General features: G+C 48.8%; 1 protein-coding gene across 3 annotated transcripts in view; it reads right to left on the bottom strand.

The window, feature by feature from the left end:
* The window catches only part of LOC135237462 (hematopoietic progenitor cell antigen CD34-like), a 31637-nt gene extending 9517 nt beyond the window's left edge, over window positions 1-22120 (bottom strand). The window contains exons 1-4 of one of the 3 annotated variants that reach the window (XM_064304618.1): window positions 21825-22120; window positions 5560-5676; window positions 4797-4990; window positions 4250-4330 (exon numbers count right to left, since the gene is read on the bottom strand). In XM_064304618.1, coding sequence (XP_064160688.1) covers window positions 4250-4330; window positions 4797-4990; window positions 5560-5676; window positions 21825-21909 — 477 coding nt within the window. In that variant the 5' untranslated portion in view covers window positions 21910-22120. The remainder of the gene's footprint in view (window positions 1-4249; window positions 4331-4796; window positions 4991-5559; window positions 5677-21824) is intronic. The other 2 variants (XM_064304617.1, XM_064304619.1) reach the window with 2 other exon arrangements.
* Between the last annotated feature and the right edge of the window lie 2843 nt (window positions 22121-24963).

Raw genomic sequence — 24963 nt, forward strand, 5'->3', positions numbered from 1 at the left:
CACACACTGACACACATACACACACTGACACACAGACACACACTGACACACATACGCACGCCGAGGCAGATGCACAGACACACTGTATCATGTGCAGCATACGCTCCTGACCCTAAAGTACCACTGAAAAAGCACACCCACATGAGTCACTGTCCCAAACTGCCCTGATCTGATGCACCCGCATTCAGACACTGAAGTCCCAGAGTGACAGGGCTAGAACCCAAAAACCCACCACATCTCTTTCTCTCTCTCTCTCCCCTCATCTCACTCACTCCCTCTCTCCCTCTCCCCATCTTCCTCTCCCTCTCTCCCTCTCTTTCTCTCCCAACCTCACTCTCCCTCCCTTTCTCTCTCTCTCTCCCCATCTCACTCCCTCTTTCTCCCTCTCCATTTCACCCTCTTTCTCGCCCCCCTCTCTCTCTCTCTCCCTCCCCATTCTCTCTCTCTCTCTCTCTCTCTCTCTCCCCATTCCCTCTCTCTCTCTCTCTCTCTCTCTCTCTCTCTCTCTCTCTCTCTCTCTCTCTCTCTCCCCTCTCTCTCTCTCTCTCTCTCTCTCTCTCTCTCCCTCTCCCTGTCCCTCCTGTATCGCTGATATCACCGCGTTAAGAGAAATACCTTAAGAACAATCCCCGCACTATGCAGCAGGATTCCGTGTGGAGCGGAGCCCCCGCCCAGCCGTCCCTGAACAAACACCGGACCCCCCAGTCCAGCAGCTGACAGCTGGGCTCGGCACAGCCCCCAGCCGGGGGGGGGGGGGGGGGCAAGGGCAAACACAGGGCGTCCCCAAGCAGCCTGCTCTGACACCGCACTCTCAAGAGCAGTTGAAATTCAGTTTGGAGTCACGGTGTAGTTTAACAGTTAGAGAACCGGGCTTGTAAACATTAGCATTGTATTTACTGTTCATTTGACAAATTTTCTTTCTCCAAAGGCAAGTCTCGAAATGAGTCGAACCATCTCACTTCATTGACAAAATCTCTGTCTTATTTACCAAAAACAAAAATGTAATAGAAATAAGATTTTCTTTGTCCAAATATGTTTGTTGAGATTTTTTTTTTGTTTATTTTTGTTTGGTTTTGCAGGTTTGACTCCAAGTTAGGACACTGCCCTTGTACCTTTGAGCAAGGTGCTCACAGTGCAGCCTGAATTCCTTCAGTATATTTCCAGCTGTATAAATTGTGCTAGCCCGCGGTTTTAATGAACTGCCACGGATGCACTGTTTTGGGGGCTGTTCTAGCATAGCGTGGGGATTAGTCAGTCACTCGTTTTAGTTGTAATGAGTAGCCGTCGGTTGGCCGATTGTAATTTCAGGGTCGTTTGTATTAGTCATAGCGCGTCTAGTCCAAAACCAACTTCCTGTATGTGAAGTCCTGCCCTCTCTCTCACGAGCGGCTTGGTGAACAGCACACAAAAAGAGATTATAGAATTTTTTTTTACTGCATTTATGTTCGAGCCACAGACACTTTTGGTGAGTGTCCATATTAGCACAGGCTAAGTTTTACGGAAATAGACAAAAGCCATTTTTTAGAGGCTACACTCTTGTGCGTTTGACCTCAGTCTATTTTCCTCTCCTTGTCTTCAGTTTATTCTCATTTCACGGGACCCACACGTTACCCATTTAAGGGGCTCCAAATCTCCAAATCTGATCTCTTGGTTCAGTGTCAGATACCCAAATTTGGATCATATAAATCTAACCTCCAGCAAGTTCTGGGATCCAACAAATTCTGGTATTAAAATGTACAGGGCTGGTCAAGCCTCCTGAACCCATTTGGGATGGTGCGAGGGGGGTGTGCGTCAAATGACCCGTGAGGTCATTCTACTTCTGGAGACAGGTAGATTTCTCCCTTTTTCCTTTTTCCTTCAAAATTGAAAAAAACAGTTTCACCACCCCTCTCACGTTACCACCGACAGGCAGATGGAAGGATCGACCGGGTGGTGTATTGCCATTGAAATTAAAACTGAATACCGAAATACTTCACTTCAATTCACTCAGCTTAAAGAAGCCACAGGCTATTTTGCAAAAAAAAAAAAAAAGCACAACTTGCACATCACCACAGGAAACCTGGCACCAGACGGAGGATGATCACAGGTTGCCGGCTGCCAGCGAAGACGACGTCTAAACTGAGGAAACCCTGGCAGCCTTCGCCCCTCCCCGCCCCGCCCGGCCCCGCCCACGGTGGGATGAAGCCGGATTTTCCAGATGACTCAGAGACCCAGTTACTGTAGCAGTTGGGTAATGACACGGCCCAAACTCACAGGCCAGTTCCGTCTCGGCTGCACGGGCCCAGTCTGCAGTGGGGGGGGGGGGGGTGAGACGCAGCGCCACGTGGCCTCCTGTCGCTCTCCCGCTACTGCGCTTTTAAGCCAAGGCTTCTGCCTGCATTTCCTGCAACCGTATTTCCTGTATTCTGCCTGTATTTCCTGAATTGTAGTTCCTGTATTCTGCCTGTATTTCCTGAATTGTAGTTCCTGTATTTCCTGCATTTCCTGAAATGTATTTCCTGTATTTTCCTGTATTTCCTGTATTCTGCCTATATTTCCTGAACTGTAATTTCCTGTATTTTGCCTATATTTCCTGAACTATAATTTCCTGTATTTTGCCTATATTTCCTGAACTGTAATTTCCTGTATTTTGCCTATATTTCCTGAACTGTAATTTATTGTATTCTGCCTATATTTCCTGAATTGTAGTTCCTGTATTTCCTGCATTTCCTGAAATGTATTTCCTGTATTTTCCTGTATTTCCTGTATTTCCTGTATTTCCTGTATTTTCCTGTATTTTCCTGTATTTCCTGTATTCTGTCTGTATTTCCTGAACTTCATTTCCTGTATTCTGTCTGTATTCCTAGCTGGGATAGTTGTCTGGGTTTAAGGGGCACAGCCCATGGATTTCACCCATTGGGCTGGTTTCCAGAGTCAGGGGTATGTCACCTCTCTGTCTGTTGCCAGAGCTGGACAGGGATGGACAGGGCTGGGCTGGGCTGGGCTGCTACACCTGCTATTGGAATGTCTTTTGGGCTCCAGATCCAGGGTGCATTTACATCAGCAGGAACAGGTCCAAGCACAGCCGAATATGGGAGACACATCTAGTTGATACATTTTAAAGGTGGCGTGAGCATGGTATGGTATGGTATGGCATGGCACGGTATGCTATGGTATGGTTTGGAATGGCACAGTACGGTATGGTATGGTATGGTATGGTATGGCACAGTACGGCGTGGCATGGTATGGAATCAATTAAACTCAACGCAATGCAGTGCACAGGTACTCCATAAAACTTTGTTCAGGTGTGAATTTTAGCACACATTTTTTTTTGTAGGATGGATGCAGGGTTTTTTTTATGGAAAAAAAAAACGAAGTGAGATGAATGTGGGGAATGAGCGGACGGGAGGAATGTTTGGAGGCCACGGGCGACGCAGCTGAAAGCTCGCCGGACGCGCCGCTGGTAGAGAGCCTTTCGCGGCCGCTACAGCCGCCATTCCGCGACATCCTGGAATCTTGGAATCTCTTTGATATATACGATCCCGCTCTCGCCTCTGACCTCCCTCTATATACCCGACCCCTCTTTTATCGAGAGAGAGAGAGAGAGAGAAAAAAACAACATCTTTTCGAAAAGGCAACAAAAGCCTCGTTCACTCACGTGCTGAATTGGAATGCGGGCTTTCAGAAATGGGAGAGGAATTATGTTTAAAAAGAAATGGGGGGCGGGGGGTGGGGGGTGGGGAGGGGTTGGGAATTCTTCATAGCAATGTTCTGAGATCTTCTGAAACTCAAGTGCCATCTTTGTAGCTGGCTGTTGCAGAGGTTCATCGTGTGACCGAGGTGCTGGATTCACATGAGCGAACAGAATGAATCTGTAACAAAACTCTTCTCCCCCTGTCTTCCTTTTAACCAGGCGGTGGTGATCCATCACCATTTTACCTGCCCAACAGCCCCCCCCCCCCCCAACCTCTCCCAGCCATAAGTGTGCGTGTGTGGATTCTGATACCTCCGTGACAATGGGGCTCAGAAACTCAATACAACGAGCTGGGAATGGAATGTGTTTGTGTATCGGCTGGAATATTAGACTTCCAGAGAGTACCGCAGCAAACCACAGTACAAGTAGAGCTTAGACTGTGTTCATCTCTCACGCATGTTCTCCAGTCAGTGGACCTTCACTGTGCAGTAAAACTGGCTGAAGGCTCCCGTTCTTTTAATCCAAGACTCTCTTTTCGGACTGACAGGTGGAGTCGGCGGACGGCTGAATACTCACACAGCTGGACGCGTCCTTCAGCATGAGCTTCACCGCGTGTCTGTCTTTGAGCGCTTCCTTGTCCACGCACTGGATGTCCCCCTGCGGAGCCAAACCCATAAATCAACGGGACAGTCAACTGGGCCGGTCCTGCACTCACACAGCCAGCAGGAGGCCAATGAACCGGCCTCTTACACGAGCGGTAGATCTGTCAATCCGCCAGCCGATCACGTGAGGCATCGCTGCCCACCTCTGTCATAGAACGATCAGTGGTTACGGGTGAAATGGTACAAGCGGCGTTCGGTATGGCACTATCAGCTCCGCATGCAAACGGAACGATCGCGTCTTGCTCTACGCAGGTGTGGAACTCCTTTTTTTTTGGCAGAACTTCATTCAAAACCTCAAAGTTATCGTGCCTTTTTTTTTTTTTTCAGCAAGAAATTATGGGCAGTTAGCCAACCGTCTACACTGTTTACAAAAGCTATTTTTATATTTTGTATTAAATTTAGGTTTTTGTATGCTGTCACAGCTCTCGCTGTCATTGCTGGAGCACCGAAGATGGACTCACCGTGGGTTGAGTCACAGGGGGTTCACCGTCACCACGGAGCACTACATCATGGCCAGACATGGTCTTGATCTCAATGTTGAACTGAGGATCTACCGTCACCGTGTCCTGCGGCGCGTCGTCTTTGCGGGTGGGAGCGATGGCGTCGGGGTCCGAACCGCCGTCTGGAGTTGTCGGGACATCTCCAGGATCCGCGGCTGCGGCGTCGTCCAAAAGAACATTTTTTTTTTCAACCTCAAATTCTCTGTTGCTGTTGCCATTTACTCAGTAAGCACCCGTACATTTTGTTTGCTTTCATCATTTATATTACTTAGAGCAGTGCCCTACCTCTATCAAGAAGCACTGTTCCCCTATACTAGACTCATCGCCACGATAGGTTTGTGTTTCCATGGTCTCCCCCCAGGTGGTGTGGCAACCATTCACGCTACATGCTGTCTATCTATGGTGGAACTTTGTTTCTTCAGCTGCTTTTGTGTCCTAGCTGAATGTGTTGTTAACCTTGGTTGTCCCAGTCCTGCCTCAATAATGTGTGATGTTCCATAAATGGTTGATGTGGGTTTTTTGGGCCAAGTCTACAGGGAAGTGTCTTTTCCGTCTCTAAACCAGGGGCATCAGACTCGTTCTGGGCCCAAGTCTGTGCTGGTTTTGTTCCAACACGCACCTGCTCATCTCGCTGACAACAACGGGAGTAGCTACTCCTGCTTGCATGTGGTTGTTGTGTTGAGAGAGTGGCCTTGAAGTGTTTTGGGAGTGAATGAAGTCTCACCTGTGATGTGTACAGTGGGGTCACCGTTGCCGTTCAGAATGTCCAGCAGGTCGGGGGGTATGCTTATGACGGTCACTCCATCCGCTGCGTCAGTGGCATCCTGGGAGAGCACGCCGCCTGAAACGCAAGGGCAGCAGTGAGCGTCACATGACTCAGCGGTAGAGGCGACGCATCACATGAACCCCTTAAGGCGTGAGGTCACAAATGTGATTAGAATGTTATTTACTGAACGTTCTAATGCTGATGTAGCGCTCGCTACTGGTGGTTTATCAGCAATGGAGTTGTAGAACGCTGACTCAAGCCTTGTGTGATTTATTATGAGTGTGGGTGGTAGGGTGGCATGAGACTCTTAATGAAGGTCAGATGTCAGATTACTATTTATTTTTATTTTTTTCAAAGGTATTATTCAACAGGAATAAAAACAATGTTTAAAAGAACAACAAACATAGCCTTAGGCTCCAGTCAGACAAGCAGATTTTTTGCCATAATTGTTTTAAAATTTTGAGACTGGGTTATTTCGCTGGGTTATGGACCTAGAGAGTCGTGTCTGTCTGTCAGATGAGTGCGTTGGTAGGACAGAACAGATGGTTTCAGGCAGGGGTTTTTGTTGGATTTGACAGTAGTTTCATGGATAAGGTGCGATAGTTGTCGAAACAGATCCCACTGCTTTACCCTTGGGGACCCAACCCTTTTTTCGAAAGGTTAGACAAGCTCAGCTGAAGCCATCCTGGGACCCCTTGGAAAACTGTTTCAGCAAAACGCGAGGCACCGAAAGGCACCCCACAAATTTCTGTTATGCGCCCGCACAGGCTTCGGAAGGGAGGGTTCGACCGGCCCAGAAACCTGACCTCAGGAGCGTCTTTCGTTTTTGACGCCACGCGTTCGCTTGCTGGCCGTGGTTACGAACCCCGTGGCTGACCTGGGATCAGTTGTACCTGTTGTAAGGGGGTAGCTTTGCGTAATTAACGACCGGAGTGCGGAGCGAGCGCCCCGGGGCGAGTCTCCGTAAATAACCCTCGCCCCAGGACCACTGCGCCGGGTCACGACCCCTGGCTGCCCCCCCCCCCCCAATCGGGTCTATGGGGGGGGGGAGCACATCTCTATGGTAGGAATGCTTTGTCATCGCGCAACAACCAATGACAACACAGTTACGACATGGGTGGGCTGCGTTTAAAAAATAAATAAATAAATAAAAAGTTAAAAGGTATATTTACGCCATGGGATTCCTGGGTTTGGATTCTTGTTTGGTTTCATTTTTGCAGCATATTATCGTGCAAAATAATAATCATAACTATTCAGCTTTTTACCAATAAATCGCACGATTGTATATTTTACATCTGGTTGTTTCCACTCCTCGTTTTTTAAAGTTTAACTGTTAGTTATCTACTCATAAGTCACAACAGGAGTATGTGTGTTGAAGTTGCTGGTAATGTTGAGACATTACGGTATTCTAAAAGGTTTAGAAATGGCTAACCTTTATATACTGACTGAATAGTTGACTGATCGATTGACTGATTGATGGGTTTTTCTCCACAGAGTGATGTCCCCAATATTTGGGCGAGGGCGTAGTCAAGGGCAAAGCCACAGAAGCTGAAACTAATGACCGCGTCCAGTCATGCTGCTACAGTCTGTCTGTCTGCCTGTCTGTCTGTACGTCTGTCGCTGGGTCCCTATCTGTCTGAGTGCCAAGTAAGGAGAGGAACGATCTGAGAATTTTACTGTACAACGTCGGTCTAACGAACGCAATGTTTCTAAGAAATAATAGGACACAAAGACCAGGTTCTATCCTGCTGAAGACCACCCTGATAGCTGAGCGGTCATGTACAGTACATCGTAAGCTGGGATGTCTTTCTCTGTCAGGAAGTAGTTTTCCAGGATGTATAAATATGTGGGACTGCTAATGGAGTTAATGGATACAAAGTACACCCCGCAGTTTTTTGTTTAAAAAAAAAAAAAAAAAGGTCGGGATTAAGTTTGGATCTGATATGGTGATTGATTTTAAAAAAAGCAAGAAAGATGCTATCTTACACACATACGCACACACACACACAGACACGCACACACACGCACATACGCACACACACGCACACGCACACACACCTATCTCTGTCACAAGCTGTTGTAATAAACGCTGTCTGACGCATTGTTCAAACCTCCCCGTGAGTCTCTTTAAGGGACTTCCTCCCTTTGTTTTCAGTGGTGTTGCGCATCAGCGCTTAAACAAACGGGCCTTTGGGGGTTCTCCGTTTCCCCCCGGGCCACGTAAATCCACAGCTCATTTGGGGCGGCGGTACAGCGTGCTGTTTTGGGAACGGGGCTCGTACCTCCAAAGGCCGCGGGCACGAATCCCAGGTGGGACACTGCCGTTGTACCCTTGCACAATGCGCTCAACCTGAAGAGCTTTGGTAAATATCCAGCTGAAAATGTAACCGGTCCAATTCACTGTAGATTAGACCATCTGCTAAATGGCTAACTATGATGTAGCCAATGTCCCTGATGCATGTCAGTGTCTTTACATGCTAAGAAAGTTCTTACATAAGTAACCGACACACTGTTCATTACATTACATTACATTACATTACATTTGGCAGACGCTCTTATCCAGAGCGACGTACAACAAAGTGTATAACCAAAACCAGGAACAAGTATGACGAAACCCCTAGAGAGAAGTACCGGTCCAAGTACAGGGAACAACCGCATAGTTCAACTTGGACCCTGGTGGTTAAACTGATTAATACTAACAACGAGAACGGCAACAACGCAATCTACGGAAAAATAAAAATAAATAAAAATACAAGTAGTCGTATTCAGCATTGCCTCCCCCCCCCCCCACCCCCCAAGTCTTTAATACAAGTCTTCACGAGGAGGTCTACAACGTGGTGGACATCAAACATCAGACCATCTGAGGCCATCTGAGATCCCACTCTCCAAAAACGTGGATCGTTCGCACAGTGTGAGCCCTTCACCTCGCCGAAGTGTGTGCCAGCTCACAGAGAGAGCATGTCACATGACTGCTGGCCTCCTGGTCCATGCTAACGACAGCAGGGTTTATTACAGGGCTTCCCTTCTCCCGAGGCCAGGGCTCTCTCTCTGCTGACTTCTATTACTATCGATTGTTGCCTCCTTTCAATCAGCAGTCAATTTAGGCCTTGGAAAAACAGACGCTTTAGGCCGATCGGTGACTTAAATTAAGCACTTAAGTGCAGGAGCACATAGAAACCGGCCGATGCATTGGCCCTCCAGGACTTCAGTTTGAGATCATTGCTTCTTCCTGCATGCCACCCCTTGGAGTTTCTCCTTGCCACCGTTGCCTCAGGCGTGCTTTGTGAGGGTTTGTGCTCGGGTATGTTGTGATGTGCGTTGTGAGAAATTGTATATCAGTTTAGCGCAATATAAATAAGAACCGATTTGATTTGATTAGCTGGCAGGATCAGAACTCTGTGTGTCCTAAGTTTCTACCCAGTCCTTCATAGAGTGGGCTGAACTAGACACAGAACAGAGACAATCAAGAGTCCTGTGCTACAAGACAACAGCCATGTGAAACACTCACACACACACACTCACAGACACATGCATATACACGCACACAGACACACACACACACACACATACTAAGTGCAGCCCTTATTACGCGTGTGTAATATGGCAGACGCTTTTTATCTGTCCACACACGTGGATATTTTTATTGTGTTCAAACCATGTAACCAATGTTCTCTACTGGTCGCACGTAAGCAAACGTTGCACAACCCTGATCCCCATAACATGGTCACAATTTCCAGCCTCTCCAAAATACGCAGGAGGCAACTTGAGCACAGACGTCGGTTGAGCTCAAACTGGTTTTCGAACGCAGAGCGTCTGCTAAATTGCCTAACGCAGTAACCGGTGCCGTGAACGCACTGGGGCTTGGTTTGAAAACATCAACCCCAGAGACTGAAAGAGGCCCCTCTGTGTCCTGTGCTGTGTACACAAGGCTAGCGTATGGTTAATATAAAATCACTGAGTGCTGATAGGCTGCGTGCGTTAGCCGCTGAGTGCTGATAGGCAGCGTGCCTCAGCGGTGGCTCGCCGTGGGTCTGTCACATGACCCAGCGTGTAACGGTCTGTGGACTGTAGCTCTGAACGCGGCCACACCCAGACCCAGGTGATAGAGGAAGTCTCGTACGCAGACCGCCTGGGCGGTTTAAACAACGGGTCTTTTAGACAAAGTGCGTTACAACTGTGTGTGTGACAGAGGTAGGAGTGTGTGTGTGTGTGTGTGTGTGTGTGTGCGTATGTGTGAGAGAAATAGAAAGAGAGAGAGAAAGTGAGTGTGACTTGTTTGTGTATGGGTGTGTGTGTGCGCACGTGTGTATGCGTGTGCATGTCTTTGCGCACGTGCGTGTGTGTGTGTGTATGGGTGTGGGTGTGGGTGTGTGTGTGCACGTGTGTATGCGTGTGCACGTCTTTGCGCACGTGCGTGTGTGTGTGTGTATGGGTGTGGGTGTGGGTGTGGGTGTGCATTTTATTTTTGTAGACAGTACAATTGTACTCGTCTAACATTCACTTTGCCTGGTAGTAATGAATTGCAAACACTGCTTCATGGTGACATCAAAAGTACAGGGCTTGTGCTTTCCAGTGCATTTAGCAATAAACACCATGCACAGACAATTCATGAGTCTCTCACCAATTACAGCATAGCATTCCTACGACCCACTCTGGTGGAAATTCCCTTTTATAGAGGGCCTGAAAAAGTTATTTTTTTCACAAAATGAAATTTTCTCGTTCCCCGTTGGAATGAATCACCCGTGCCCTTTTCCCACTCTCATCCTTTAAGCGTCTGTCAGAGACGTAAAAAAAAAAAAAAAATTATAAAAAAATGTGTTTACAGTTTTTGATGCTGAAAAACTGCTATGGGGCACGTTCTTAATGTCTCTGTAACGTTTCGCATTTATCTGCTCAAAAACAGGAACCATAAAAGCAATAACAGGCGGGGAATCTGGAGTAGGGTGTGGACCTTATAAGGGGGAAAAAAACACAAGTAAATTGTCGGCACATTTACTGGTCTTGCACCGAGGAGCTCAGCAGAGATATGGTGTGGCATAGCACTGTGGAAACTGGGCTTGTAACTCAGCCGGGTTGCAGGTTCGATTCCCAGTGGGGGCGCTCCTGTCGTACCTTTGAACAAGGTACTTAACTTGAATTGCTCTGGTAAAAATATCCACCTGTGTAAATTGCATTTAAATTGTAATGTGTGTAAGTTGATCTGTTCAATGGCAAAATGAAATGAAATAAGGAGCCTATTCTAAAATATTATCGCGTGTGAAACCCTAAATTATTTTTGTTTATCTCTGGCATGTGAAAAGTAATGTTGATATTATGTCACATATTTATATGTATCCATAAATTGGTTGTCAAAAGGCCACTGCTGTTGTACACTTTGCTCAGTACGTCCAACCAAACAGTATCCCTGGTTTCAAGTTAAAATGTCCGGGCTAATTTTAAATAGCATTTCACATACCCACAGTTTTCCACTGTGATGCCAAACAGTATCACGTACTGTAACGCAACAGCTGTAATGATGCCCCTGTGCAAAAAGCAATGTGCTCTCGCTAGTTTGAGTTCACTGGTCAGTATTAGGGCAATGTGCCCTCGCTAGTTTGGCTTCACTGATCAGTATTAGGGCAATGTGCCCTCGCTGGTTTGAGTTCACTGGTCAGTATTAGGGCAATGTGCCCTCGCTGGTTTGAGTTCACTGGTCAGTATTAGGGCAATGTGCTCTCGCTAGTTTGAGTTCACTGGTCAGTATTAGGGCAATGTGCTCTCGCTAGTTTGAGTTCACTGGTCAATATTAGGGCAATGTGCCCTCACTAGTTTGGCTTCACTGGTCAGTATTAGGGCAATGTGCCCTCGCTAGTTTGAGTTCACTGGTCAATATTAGGGCATCATGTTCCATTAGCGAAGTAGGTGACTGTGTGTGTGACTCTGTGTCAGTGAATTTCACGTTTTTACCCAACAGGGCATGTCCAAATGGGTGCATCCAAATGCCCTGTTTTGATTGGCCAACGGTCTCATTAAAACTCATCCCTGTATTTGTATGATTTTTCCTGCACCCCTCCATGGGGCGACGAGGGCAATTTTTTTTAGGAAAGGCGTGCAGAGGAGTCTGTGACGGGTGTGTGCGGCCGGACCGCAGCGGGCGCGGACCGCAGCGTGGCGGGACGGCGTTGGAAAGGACCAGCGGGGCGTGTGTTCATAACCTCCATCATCCAGCTGTGCCGGGACCCCCCGCCCCCCCTCCCCGGTGAAAACTCAACACCGAAACATCAGCGGTTTTCCTGACAGATTTATCCTCGAACCCGCGCCCCTCGCCCCCCCTCCACGGGCGGGGCGTCACACGGGAGGTCTCCTCGCACCCGCTGATACTCCTCGACTCCCCAAAACTTTGCCGTCGCCGGGCGGCTAACCGGCCGTCCCTAACCACGTCTTTTCGTTTTCTCAAGAACCCCCTTTTTTGTGTTTCCTCTCCTCTCTGTGCTTTTCCTGTGCGGATCTTTCATGTGTTCTCGGTGAGGGAGGGGGGTGGGGGTCACAGGTTCAGGGACTCGTTGAGGGTTCTGGGGTGGGAACTAGAAAAAATAAAGTAAACACAGTCAGAATGGAGAAAAGAAAGAGCGAACGGGACGGGGGAGAAGGGGGGAAAAAAAAAAAGCGCTGCGTTTTCGACAAAGAGAGCACGGAGCCCTGCCCGGCCAGGACGTCCCCCACCGCTGATTATATATATTTTCGTGCGCCTGCGTGTAATCAGGGATGGCTTATTCCTGTTGGCAGATGCCCTCCTCTCTGCCCTCCTTCCCAAAAAAAAGAGGACAGAAGAGACAAGCGGGTCCTGATTTGGGCCACGCCCTGAAACTGGGGCACTTAAGCGGGGCCCTGGGCTCTGTGTGGGCCATCGCCTCGCCTCCAGCCCTGCCCCCCCACCCCGCCCGCCCCTCCCAGCCCGGCTCCCCCTGTCCCGCTCCAGATGTCTGTTCCAGCGGTCCCCAGAATCCCCTCCCCTCCCCCTCCCGCTCCTGCTGCAGATCGGGGCAGGGTCTGGAAGTTCTCTCTCTCTCTCTCTCTCTCTCTCTCTCTCTCTTTCATTCACAATATACCAGGGCTCTGTGCCGTAGGGTGTGTTCTTTGCCAGGTTGGCGATGACGGGCAGTTTAACTTTAACTGTCATTTTTAATTTGTACTGGTCATGGAATGCTTATGACTTTGGTTGTTGTGGCATAAAACATTTTTAAAAACGAGATATATTTACTGGGTATTGCTGTTAAGGTTAATCTACTTCCGATGTAAAATATATAGAACAATAAAGGTTGTATTAAAACTCAAAAACTCTCCGACTCTCTCCCAGTCTGTCTCTCTCTGTCTCCATCTCTTTCTCTCTCTGTATTTCTGTCTGTGTCTCTCTCGCTGTCTCTCTCTCCTCCTGTCTCCTCTTCTCTTTGTCTCTGTCTTTCTGTCTTTCATTCTCTCTCCCTGTCTCTCACTCTCTTTGGGCCGAGTGGCGGCTGAGATGACCACTGGATCCACTGCAGCTGTCAGTGTGGTGTGTGTGAGTGTGTGTGTGTGTGTGTGTGTGTGTGTGTGTGTGCATGTGTGTGTGTGTGTGCCTGTGCGTGCGGGGATAAGCCGGGATGTGAGTCAATGATGCCATCTCCACGCTCTCTTCAGGTAACTGACATCTCCCCGGAGACAGTTGCCAGGGTTATCACCTCAGTCCTCCTCCCAACGCAGCCCGTTATCACTACCCCAAGCATTCCACTACGTGACCCACAATGCACCTTGTTATCACTAGCCCAAGCATTCCACTACGTGACCCACAATGCACCTTATTATCACTAGCCCAAGCATTCCACTACGTGACCCACAATGCACCTTGTTATCACTAGCCCAAGCATTCCACTACGGGACCCACAATGCACCTTGTTATCACTACCCCAAGCATTCCACTACGGGACCCACAATGCACCTTGTTATCACTACCCCAAGCATTCCACTACAGGACCCACGATGCACCTTGTTATCACTAGCCCAAGCATTCCACTACGGGACCCACAATGCACCTTGTTATCACTACCCCAAGCATTCCACTACGGGACCCACGATGCACCTTGTTATCACTAGCCCAAGCATTCCACTACTGGACCCCTCCCTCCACATTATCCCAGCTGAGCCAGGAGGGGAGGCTGGGGTTTCTCACACATTCTGATGTCTTTTGGGGAGGGAGGGGGGGGGGGTATCTCTCTCACACTGACCCACAGTGGAGGGGGAGGCTTTGACTGTGTGGCGTTTGTACAAGAGCAGCTTTTCATTCCGAAACAACTGGAACAGCCACCATAGCAACAAACAGAAGAAATTTACACAGCTGCATTGTGGAATCGAATATATAATCTATATTCTAATGAATAGCAAGTGGATCATAAAAAATAAAAAAAATTAAATAATAATATTAATAATAATAATCATCAATTTTGAAAAATAATGCTTATTTATTCCGCATTTACTCTTAAACGGAGTTTCTGAAATAATACTGAGCGGGCGAGCCGTTTTCCGTCGCGCAGGCGATGATTTATCTGAGCTCCGTTCACGCACATGTGGTTTTAATCCAAGCCAACCCAAAAAGAAATAAATAAGGAGCCGTCCCACTGCAGAGTGCGCATGGGTTTCATTACAGCGCTACTGAGCCCGCCCCCCTCTCTAAGACATGCCCTCTCTCTCAGCCCCGCCCCTTCTCTCAGCCCCGCCCCCTGTCTCAAACCCGCCCCCTCTCTCAGACCCGCAGACCCTCTCTGGCGCACACGAGACGGCTTGTTCCCGCCGCTTTTTTTGGTGAAATCCTCCCTTTTCCGAAAAGCCCCCCCCCCCCCGCGCCCACGGTCCGCTGCCCTGCCATTCTGGCTCCCAGCACCACGCTCGTGAGGTAATGCCGCTTGACGAATGAGATTCCGGGTTAAATACACACTCCTACGGACCCTGTCCCTGACCCGGGGGGTCTTTAGATGACCCCCTCCCCACCCCATTTTCTGGGTCATCTAACCAAGGCAGGCTCTGGTCTGGACAGCGTACAGCCACTGCTCGGGATTCTCTATACCAGTGGTTCCCAAACTTTTTTGGTCCCCTTTAGTAATGGGAAATTTTGGTAATCGGAAAAAAATTGAAGCCTCCCACCCCCCCCCCCCCACCACCCCCAGTCCTAAACCCAAAACGCTCAACGCAAAGTGTTTGCTTCTGATCCAGGATAAGTTTGGTTGCTCGGGGCCAAAATTTTGCCATGTGGAGGCATCCAAGAGAGAGAGAGGGGGGGGGGGGGGTGAGAGAGGGAGAGGGAGGGGGGGGTGGAAGGAAGTAGGGAGGGAAGTCTTGTGTGTGTTTGGGGGGGAGGGGGTTGGGTGTATGGGTATGTATGTGTACGTTTTTTGCGAACGTTTTTAAATTTGCGTGTGACAGCGTGCGTATACAGTGTGAGCAACTTTAAGTGTGTGCAAGTGCACACGTGTGTTTGTGTGTGTGGGTGAGCGTGTACGTGAGAGAGAGAGAGAGAGAGAGAGAGAGAGAGAGTGAGAGAGAGAGAGGGATAGAGAGAGAGAGAGAGAGAGAGAAGTGAGAGAGAGAGAGGGAAAGAGAGAGAGAGAGAGAGAGAGAGAGAGAGAGAGGGAGAGAGTGAGAGTGAGAGAGAGAGAGAGTGAGAGAGAGAGAGAGAGTGGGGGGGGGGGGGCTTAGCTCAGGAGGCCTGCGAAAAGGACGTGATATAACACATGTTTTCACTTATAGTGCGTTACAAAACCCTGTTCGTTCTGCCCACGGCTCTGACAATTACCTGAAGCAGTTACCCTCCATCCCGCCCTAGCCCCCTCCATCCCGCCCTAGCGCCCTCCTAGCGCCCTCCATCCCGCCCTAGCCCCCTCCATCCCGCCCTAGCCCCCTCCATCCCCCCCTAGCGCCCTCCATCCCGCCCTAGCGCCCTCCATCCCGCCCTAGCCCCCTCCATCCCGCCCTAGTGCCCTCCATCCCGCCCTAGCACCCTCCATCCCGCCCTAGCGCCCTCCATCCCGCCCTAGCACCCTCCATCCCACCCTAGCGCCCTCCATCCTGCCCTAGCCCCTCCATCCCGGCCTAGCCCCTCCATCCCGCCCTAGCCCCTCCATCCCGCCTGGCCCCTCCATCCCGCCCTAGCGCCCTCCATCCGGCCTGGCGCCTCCATCCTGCCCTAGCGCCCTCCATCCCACCCTGGCCCCCTCCATCCCACCCTGGCCCCCTCCATCCTGCCCTAGCGCCCTCCATCCCACCCTGGCCCCTCCATCCCGCCCTAGCCCCCTCCATCCCGCCCTAGCCCCCTCCATCCCACCCTAGCCCTCCATCCCGCCCTAGCCCCCTCCATCCCACCCTAGCCCTCCATCCCGCCCTAGCCCCTCCATCCCGCCCTGGCCCCCTCCATCCGGCCTAGCCCCCTCCATCCCGCCCTAGCCCCCTCCATCCCGCCCTAGCGCCCTCCATCCCACCCTAGCACGGCCAAGGGGACGAGACGCGGCCAGAAACCGTTAAACCTGTTTGTTTCCTCGCTAGAAAACGTGATTTAAAAAAAACTCCTCTCCAAAGTGGAGGTTTAATGTAGAGTGGGGCTCGGGCTAAGGAAAGTGAATCATCATGTCTATAGCAGGCTTTTACGTGACGGTTTTGTGATGCAGTTAAAGACGTGTGTGGTTGCTGTGGTTTTTGGTTGTTTTGAGAAGGAGATTTAAAAAAAAAAAGAAAAAAGCACCTTTGAATTCATGCAGCTGTCAATCGTTTCCTGTTCTGAAATTCACAGATACAACAGTTCCTTTGCATAACCTGCAATCGACCACACCCGACCAACCACACCCTTTTCTCTTTCTGTGTGCGCAGATTGCAGAGATTTCAGGAGCAAACATAAATTTGGGCCATTAGAAATCATGGCCAGGAGAAAACTCTCTGTACTACAGCAAGAAAAAAACAAACAAATAAACAAGTAAATAAGATGAAATATAAACTGGATACAAACCGTTCCCCATTATATCTCTCTCTATGTAATGTTCAAACAGTGCTCCAGAATGCTCAAAAACAAACAGTCACGCTCTCGCCACAGTGTTGTGGATTGAGGACGTGTTCCTCAACAGAACACACGTCTGCTATTCATTATGACTGTCTGGCAAAATAAGCAGAGTTTGCTAGTCAAAGTGTCACAATCATCAGGGTTAACCCGTATATTATTTTGCACTCAAAACATATAAACTTTGGTCCTTTTATGATGATTTCGCAAATGAACTCATTAGTATGATCTTACTGTTTAAACTCTTAAGCACAACCTTGATTTATTAGTTTATTCATGTATTGAAGGTTTTATTTTATTTTTATTTATTTTTTTTTTTTAGGGGTGGGGTCTGATTAATCGTGTGTGACTCTTTACTCTGTTCCAGAATACGAAGGAGCAATAAAACTGGATTTGCGGGAGGAGAGTGGAAATGTAAATCTTTTTAAAATATAAATATGGGAGACCCCAGTCGACGGGTCACACCCTCATACCAGTCCCTGCCCCCGCTGCCTTCTAGGCGCAATGTAAAATTTGTGAGCTGTATGATGCAAACTGGTGTTTATAAGCAAGGCTGGAAGGATGGTGTCTCCATAGCTGCAGGCCATGGGAAAGGTCAAGTCATGCTCTCAGTGTTTTACGCGGAAGGCTGTATTTCTTTCGGTGGACATGTGTGCTGTTGAATCACACCGTGTATATTTTATGTGGCATTTATTTAGAGGCCTAATCTGCTTATTTTGGCACAAAAAGCATTTTTCTTTTTGCTCGTTTGAGTCTGTGGGCACACACACAAACTGTGGTGGACCTTCGTCAGACGCCTCCGGTTTCCTTTGTTATAAAAAAAGTGTGATTTATCATCTGTATTATTGGTAAATTATGTGCTACTACCATGGTTACGATGACTAATACCACAACTATGACACACTGTCCAGAAATAGTGTTAGATGGTAAAACCCCAGTAGTCACTTCCCCATTCGATCATCTGATGGGACGATCTTTTAAAAAAAATTGTTTTCCTGTTTGTGGGCACAGATCTGTTACCGCAAAATAGGCTTTCTACAGTCGTGCATGTATTATAAGATAGCATGTGGACACACTTAGCACAGGAGGCCTCATTCTGGCTGATACAGGCCAATGCCATCCCGTGCATTTTAGTTTGGGCTGACCAACGCACTCCAGTAGCCACTGGGGCTGGGCTGGGACAGTATCAGTTGCATTAGCTGTGCATGGGTTGCAGGAAACCGTACTCTGGATTAAACACTGCAGCGGGACTTTCTGGACGTGCACAGGTGCACCAGCTTCAGCCCGAGATTACGCATCAGTTCTGGGGCTTTCCCTGGAGCGGATACGACTGTGCAGAGCAGCACAAACACCCGTTTATGCAGAAAGTGAAGAGCCCGTTTGTTCCTCACACACACACACACACACGCACGTGCATACACACACACGCACACACACACACACACACACACGCACAGGTGCATACACACACACGCACACGCACACACACACACACACACGTGCATACACACACACGCACACACACACACACACACAACACTGCATACACACACACACACACACACGCACACACATGTGCATACACACACACACACGCACGTGCATACACACACACACACACACACACTCCTGTGTGCATACACACACACGCACACACACACACACACACGCGCACACACACACACCACACGTGCACACACACACACACACACACACACACCCAAACGGAGCGCTGCCGCTCGGGAGAAATCAGCGCGTCTTGTCGAGGTCTTTCCGTGATCCAGCTGTTCTCTCTCATAGCCCATAGTCTTCCAAAAACGAAAATCTTTCGCCGAAGGAGTAACTGCCCCCGCCCCTCCTCGGGGAGACCCGGCCCAGATGACATCACTTCCACTCGATCCACCGTGTCATCGGTTAAACCTCGACCGGGGGGTCGTGACCCCGGTCAGCGAGGCGGGCGCTTTGCGTGCAGAGCCCAGGGAAGGAGCCGAGACGGTCGAGCGCCTGCGGTCGATCACGGTTCCTGCCGTAAACACTGACGGGCTGAGCTCGCCGTGAAACCTTATTCCCAAACGGGCTGTTCTCAGAGACCGCCACCCAGCTGCACTGCCTGCACCCCCCCCCCCCCCCATCAACCCTATCCCGTTCCGAGGGCCAGAACCCTGCATTTTTACGCCTTCGCGCGTGACTGCAGGGGGCGTGGCCTTCCTGGGACCATCCTAGCATTTTGGTGCCCCCCCCCACCATGTTTTGAGTACTGCAACAGCCATGGCCAAAAATTTCCTATAAAAGGATAGCCATTAATGCTTTTCCATAACAGGCTTCCCTATTCATTGAAGTGTATATCACAATCACCCCCCCCCCCCTTTAAAACACATTACCCACGTTAAGTGGCTGAACACACACTGAGACTGTTTAGATTAAGAGGCTAGCTCTAGGGAGGGGCCTTCTGGTTGTCAGCGCAGTTCGAGAGCTCTCCCTGCTGCATTGCCTCGTGTCCCTCCCTGGTCCCTGGCTGTTTTCCCCCCCTCCAATATCCTGTAGAAGACGCTGCCATTCCGTTCCATTGTCGGAGGAACATGATACGCACATTCCATGGAACAGGGCACGGAATGACCCCACGGAATGCACAGGACGTTCTAATTATGACATCACACTGCCTCTACTATTTCCTCCAGGTCATGGCAAACTTTGTTTGGAAGCTGGTCTGAACACTGCAAAAACAATCTGTCAACTAACAAGTGCTTTAGTCTTGAAATGTTATTTCCTCTCAAGTAAAAAATATTAGATTGTTTTAAGTTTTGCTGGACAAGTGAAATTGTCATTACTCATTGGAAATTCTTGAAATGCATAAAACCGTCGTATGTCACCGCCAATCTTTTTGTGTTATTTTGCGAAAGGTAATATAAACAACATCAAGGCAAAATACAAGACTAAGACTATAAGACGATAAGACTTTTTTCTGTTTCAGCAGTGCATTACTACAAACTGAAGATTTAGGAGACACATGGAAACTGAAATTGGCACTCTGGTCTCTGGCCTGTGTCAGCGGTGTTGACGTGGGTCTCGCTGGAATAAGGGTGGAGTCGCTGCAAATCTTTCAAATTCTTTTTTCCTTAGCTTTTTGATGGCCACGCCCCCCGAGACGTTTCCAAAGTGTTAATCGAAAGCAGCAGGCGACAGGGTCCCCTGTTAGGAGAGCGTCGGTCGGTGCCGTCCCAAACCGACACACGTTTTGACACATACAACTTGCGCAGGCAATGCGTTCCCGCCCAGCAGCTAACATGCAGAGAATGTCTCTGCGATGTGGCAGCAACGTGATGTGCTTTCTGCTATGTTACGCCAACGTTGTGATAACGTTCTGTTAGGTGGCTCAGTGCCATTCTCGTCCTCCTTCTGTTGGGGTGTGGGGGTGGGGGGGGGGGGTGTACGTGCAGAGGGAGAGTCTTTATTAAGTCTCTAAATTAAAAAGGAAATCTAATTAATCAGCCGCAGATACAAGCGCACAGTGACGGTATGCAGTATGCCAAGCACAGCGTGCCTCTAGTAAGATGCTCTTTTTTTAGCTGCAAAGCATTGCCCTCCAATTATGCAGTTATTCCTAATTATAGGCATCAGCTACATTGTGTTAAACAAAAGAGATTGCTTGTTCCTTGCGATCATATGTCTTCCCCCTTGGTTTGGGGAGGGGAGAGGGGGTCGGAGGGTCTGTGTGTAGGCTTGCATTTTGGTGAACCCCCTATCCTCCAGACCTATGCCATGCCCCAAGGCTGTGGAATAGTCTACCCCTTTGTACTAGGTCTGGCCCCCTCTACCGACACTTTTAACCCTTTGAAGAGTAGGTTTTTCCGAATGCTTGTTTCAGAATGCTAAGTCGGTGTTCTAGAACTCCGCTGCTCTCAATCACAAGTAACGGTCCTTACATCGGCATTAGAATGTTCAGTTAAGAACATTCTTATCAAGTATTTGGCATTTCGCACCGTAAAGGGTTAAATCCTGCCTGAAAATCCATCTTTAGTCCCTGAGTCTATTTAAGGTCCTTTTTGTTTTGGCATATTGTTCTACGTATCGTGTTTTAACCTTAATTTTGTGGCCTCTTGTTCATATCCACTCCGTTTATTTTATCTATTTATTAATTTATTAAAGTCATGCGGTACTTTGGTCAAGGTCGGTTGTTTTTAAAACGGCCTCATAAATAACGTTGACATGACTTGCCTCCTGACCCTCGGAGTGTCAAACAGTTTGAGCGTGAAACTTTACAGAGCGCGCAAGCGAGCGGGCGAGAGAGCGAGCGAGCGGGAGGGAGAGCGGGCGAGCGAGGTGAGCAGTCATCTCCTCCATGAGTCACACACCCGAAATCCTGTCCTCATTATAGCGAGCTGGACAGAAGCACAACCTTTAATCTTTCCTTAAGCATATGGTCCATTATGCTTCCCACACCAATGCACCTACTGTTTATGAACACACACACACACACCCACACTCATATACACACACACACACACACACACGCATGCAAACACACACACACACACACACACGCACGCAAACACACACACACACACACACACTCATACACACACACACACACACACACACACCCGCACGTGCACGCAAACACACACACGCATGCAAACCCACGCACACAGTCCTTTCACAGCTATCTATAACCAAGGCAGCACCAGTCGCTTGGTCATCTGAAGAGTTGCAGTTGAACCAAGGCTGGGCTACTGGGTGTGGGTTTTTGGTCAAAAACCAGTCAAAAATGAGGAGGCAGTCCTCTCCTGCACATTACACACCCCATCTAGCTCCGCCCCCCCCACCCCTCCACTCCCCCACCCCCACACCCTTCTCTCAGGGCTGGGTCCAACCGTTAACAGCAAGTTTCCACATTAAACAATATGCCCCTCAATATGCCCAGTGCAACACAAGCAGTTTTCAACGTCTGCTCATTCTCAGAAATTAATGCAAAATTCATTCTCCCCCCACTATGCTGTGGAATTACGAATCTTCTTCCCTTTCAGGAAAGTTTCTCTCCTGCAACACCAGCTAACTTTAACGGGGGGGGTGTTAAGACTCAAACCCCAGAAAGTGTCCCTCTGAAGGACTCAGAGTCTCAAGGTCTAGACTAAGAGCATGTGGCTTGCCAGGGTAAAACCGTGGTACTTACTGTGGAATATCGACACGCAGAAGACCGTGGCCAGAGCCAGTCGAACCCAGGACCCATTCATTCTCCTCTGCGATGTTCCAGCCATGTTCCTCCACGAGTGTGTAGCCAACGCGTGTGTGTGCCTCAGTGTGAGCGAGCGAGCGGGCAGGAGGCGGTTGAGTGTGTGTGCGAGGGGTGTGCGAGCACGCGTGTTGCGCGCGTGTGTGTGTGTGTGTGTGTGTGTGTCCGAGCAGAGGTGGTTTAGGATTTCCTCTCACCGTGAGCGGGACAAGAGGGATAAAGCTGGGCTTGTGCTCAAACCGTTTTTTATACAGCCCCCCCCCTCTGTTACCCCAAATCCACTCCCCTTTTAACCCTTGCTCTGCAACAGCTGGGTCACCTCTCTCAGAGAGAGAGAGGGGGAGAGAGAGAGAGAGAGAGAGAGGGGGGGGGGTGGAAGGAAGCAGGGAGGGAAGTCTTGTGTGTGTGTATGTGTATGAGTGTGTGTGTGTGTGTGTGTGTGTGTGTGTGTGTATGAGTGTGTGTGTGTGTGTGTGTGTGCGTGAGTGTGTGTGTGTGTGTGTGTGTGCGTGTATGAGTGTGACAGCGCGTGTACAAAGTACGAGCAACTTTAAGAGTGCGCAAGTGCACATATGTGCATGCGTGTGTGTTTGTGTGTGTGTGCATGCGTGTGTGTGTGTGTGTAGGTGTGCGTGTGCGTGTGTGTGTGTGGATTGTATTTTTTACTTTTAATTCTCTGCGTTGTTTACAGTTAATTTAAAGTAGATGTGAATCAACAGTTACTCTTCTTCACCACAAAATAAACCTGTTTAATTATATATTTCACATAATGCTGTGTTCAAATAAATAGGCTCATATTCTTAGAAAACACATTCCACTGTGTCACCCTCCAATGCTGAATGAATCACATGTGTGTGAGTTTCTCTCCAAAAGCATTTCATAACTCTGAATCTGTAGGATTTATTTACACCATCTGGGCCATTCCTGTCTGTGCACTAACTCTGTGACTCTACATACTTTGAGCACATGCTGCTGTGCTAACTCTGTGACTCCATACACACTGAACACATGCCCCTGTGCTAACTCTGTGACTCTACAGACTCTGAGCACATGTCCCTGTGCTAACTCTGTGACTCTACAGACTCTGAGCACATGCCCCTGTGCTAACTCTGTGACTCTACACGAACATGCTTGCTACTTGCATAACACTGCCATGCCCTGTGCTAACTCTGTGACTCCATACACACTGAACACATGCCCCTGTGCTAACTCTGTGACTCTACAGACTCTGAGCACATGCCCCTGTGCTAACTCTGTGACTCTACAGACTCTGAGCACATGCCCCTGTGCTAACTCTGTGACTCTACAGACTCTGAGCACATGCCCCTGTGCTAACTCTGTGACTCTACAGACTCTGAGCACATGTTCCTGTGCTAACTCTGTGACTCCATACACACTGAACACATGCCCCTGTGCTAACTCTGTGACTCTACAGACTCTGAGCACATGTTCCTGTGCTAACTCTGTGACTCCATACACACTGAACACATGCCCCTGTGCTAACTCTGTGACTCCATACACACTGAACACATGCCCCTGTGCTAACTCTGTGACTCTACAGACTCTGAGCACATGCCCCTGTGCTAACTCTGTGACTCTACACACTTTGAGCACATATCCCTAACTTCTTCCTACGGGACCAATCTTCTGCTCTGACTCGGTGTGTCTGTTTCTGGCATGGCTGTCCTCGGCTGTGACTCCCTGTGAGCCTTCGCTCCGGGTGTTTTTTAAAAATGTTTTCCGTCTCCTCAGAAATAAAGAGGAGTTTGTGTGTCACGTGCCTCCGCGCTCTGGCTCCACGCTTTTGGGTGTTGTTGTTGTGAAACGCAGTTGGAGGAGAGGTCCATATGTGGGGATATAACCACCAGAGGCTTTCCCAGCGAAGCGCTTGTAAACTCAAATAAGACCCCGGGGTCCAGCTCCCCGCTCAGTCCGGCCCCGGCACAGGCAAGGACCAATCAGAACTGTGGGAAATAATGGGAAACAATAGCGCCCTCTGGTGTTCTCTGTCCAGTGAAAGCTTTTCTGCCTCAACAGATGGACACTATGATGGACCCAAGGATGCAAGTCTCTATGTGTGGAAGTTACAGGACTGAACAAAATTCATCAATAGGCCTATAGCTGACTTTGCAGGATATGATAATATGTATGTTACCCTGAGCAGGACTCTTGAACCAAGCTCAACTGGAGAGGTTTTAGTTAAAGGTGTAAGATCACGAATATGTGATTAGAATGTTCTTAATCGGACATTCTAATGCTGATGTAACGATCACTGCTGGTAACTGAAAGCAGCAGAGTTCTAGAACACTGACTCGGAATTTAGAAAAAAAAAAAAAGAACATTCCAAAAATCTCCTACTCTTCAAAGGGTTAAAATATAATTATAATTTACCGGTTAGAACATTTTCTCCTCCAGGGCTTTGAAGTATGAATGGTCATTTTATGCGCTGGTGACGCATCAATAGATTTTCTTTGAGACGAGCCCGTAGCAAAGTCAGGAAATGAGCAGATGTGAGTGTGATTTCAACAGATGCAGATGAATAGCACTCAGTTTCGTTTTTGCAACCCTTCTTGCCTGTGCGCGTGCAAACCTTGTCATCTGAAATTATCACCACATGATCTATTTCTTTGGGAACAATAATGTCTCAGAAATTACCACTTTCCAAGCAAAAAAAAAAAAAAACAAGCGGTAAGGTATTGCTTGATACAGTTTTGCTGTTGGTTAATGCCTGCCATAAGTGCTTGACCTTGTGTTGCTTTGAAGCATGCAAGCACATACGCACACACACACACAAACACACACGTGCACACACCCACACGTGCGCACACACGTGCACATGCACACACAGACACAGTTTCTGAGGAGTTCAGTTTGGTCCTGTCCATCAGGTTGAGGAACACTGGAACAGAGCCGTATTTTTTTGATGGAACACGCAACATATCTTCATCCGCTTTGTCACGGCGCTTGCTTCCCTGTTTTGTGCACAGACGGCTGCATTAGTACACTTCCCAAGTGCGCATTAGTCATGTGCACTCGGGAGAAGCCAAAGTGCATCCCCCCCCCTTAAGGGTGAGTCCTC

The sequence above is a fragment of the Anguilla rostrata genome, chromosome 13 (assembly GCF_018555375.3).
Source record: "Anguilla rostrata isolate EN2019 chromosome 13, ASM1855537v3, whole genome shotgun sequence".
Lineage (NCBI taxonomy): Eukaryota > Metazoa > Chordata > Actinopteri > Anguilliformes > Anguillidae > Anguilla > Anguilla rostrata.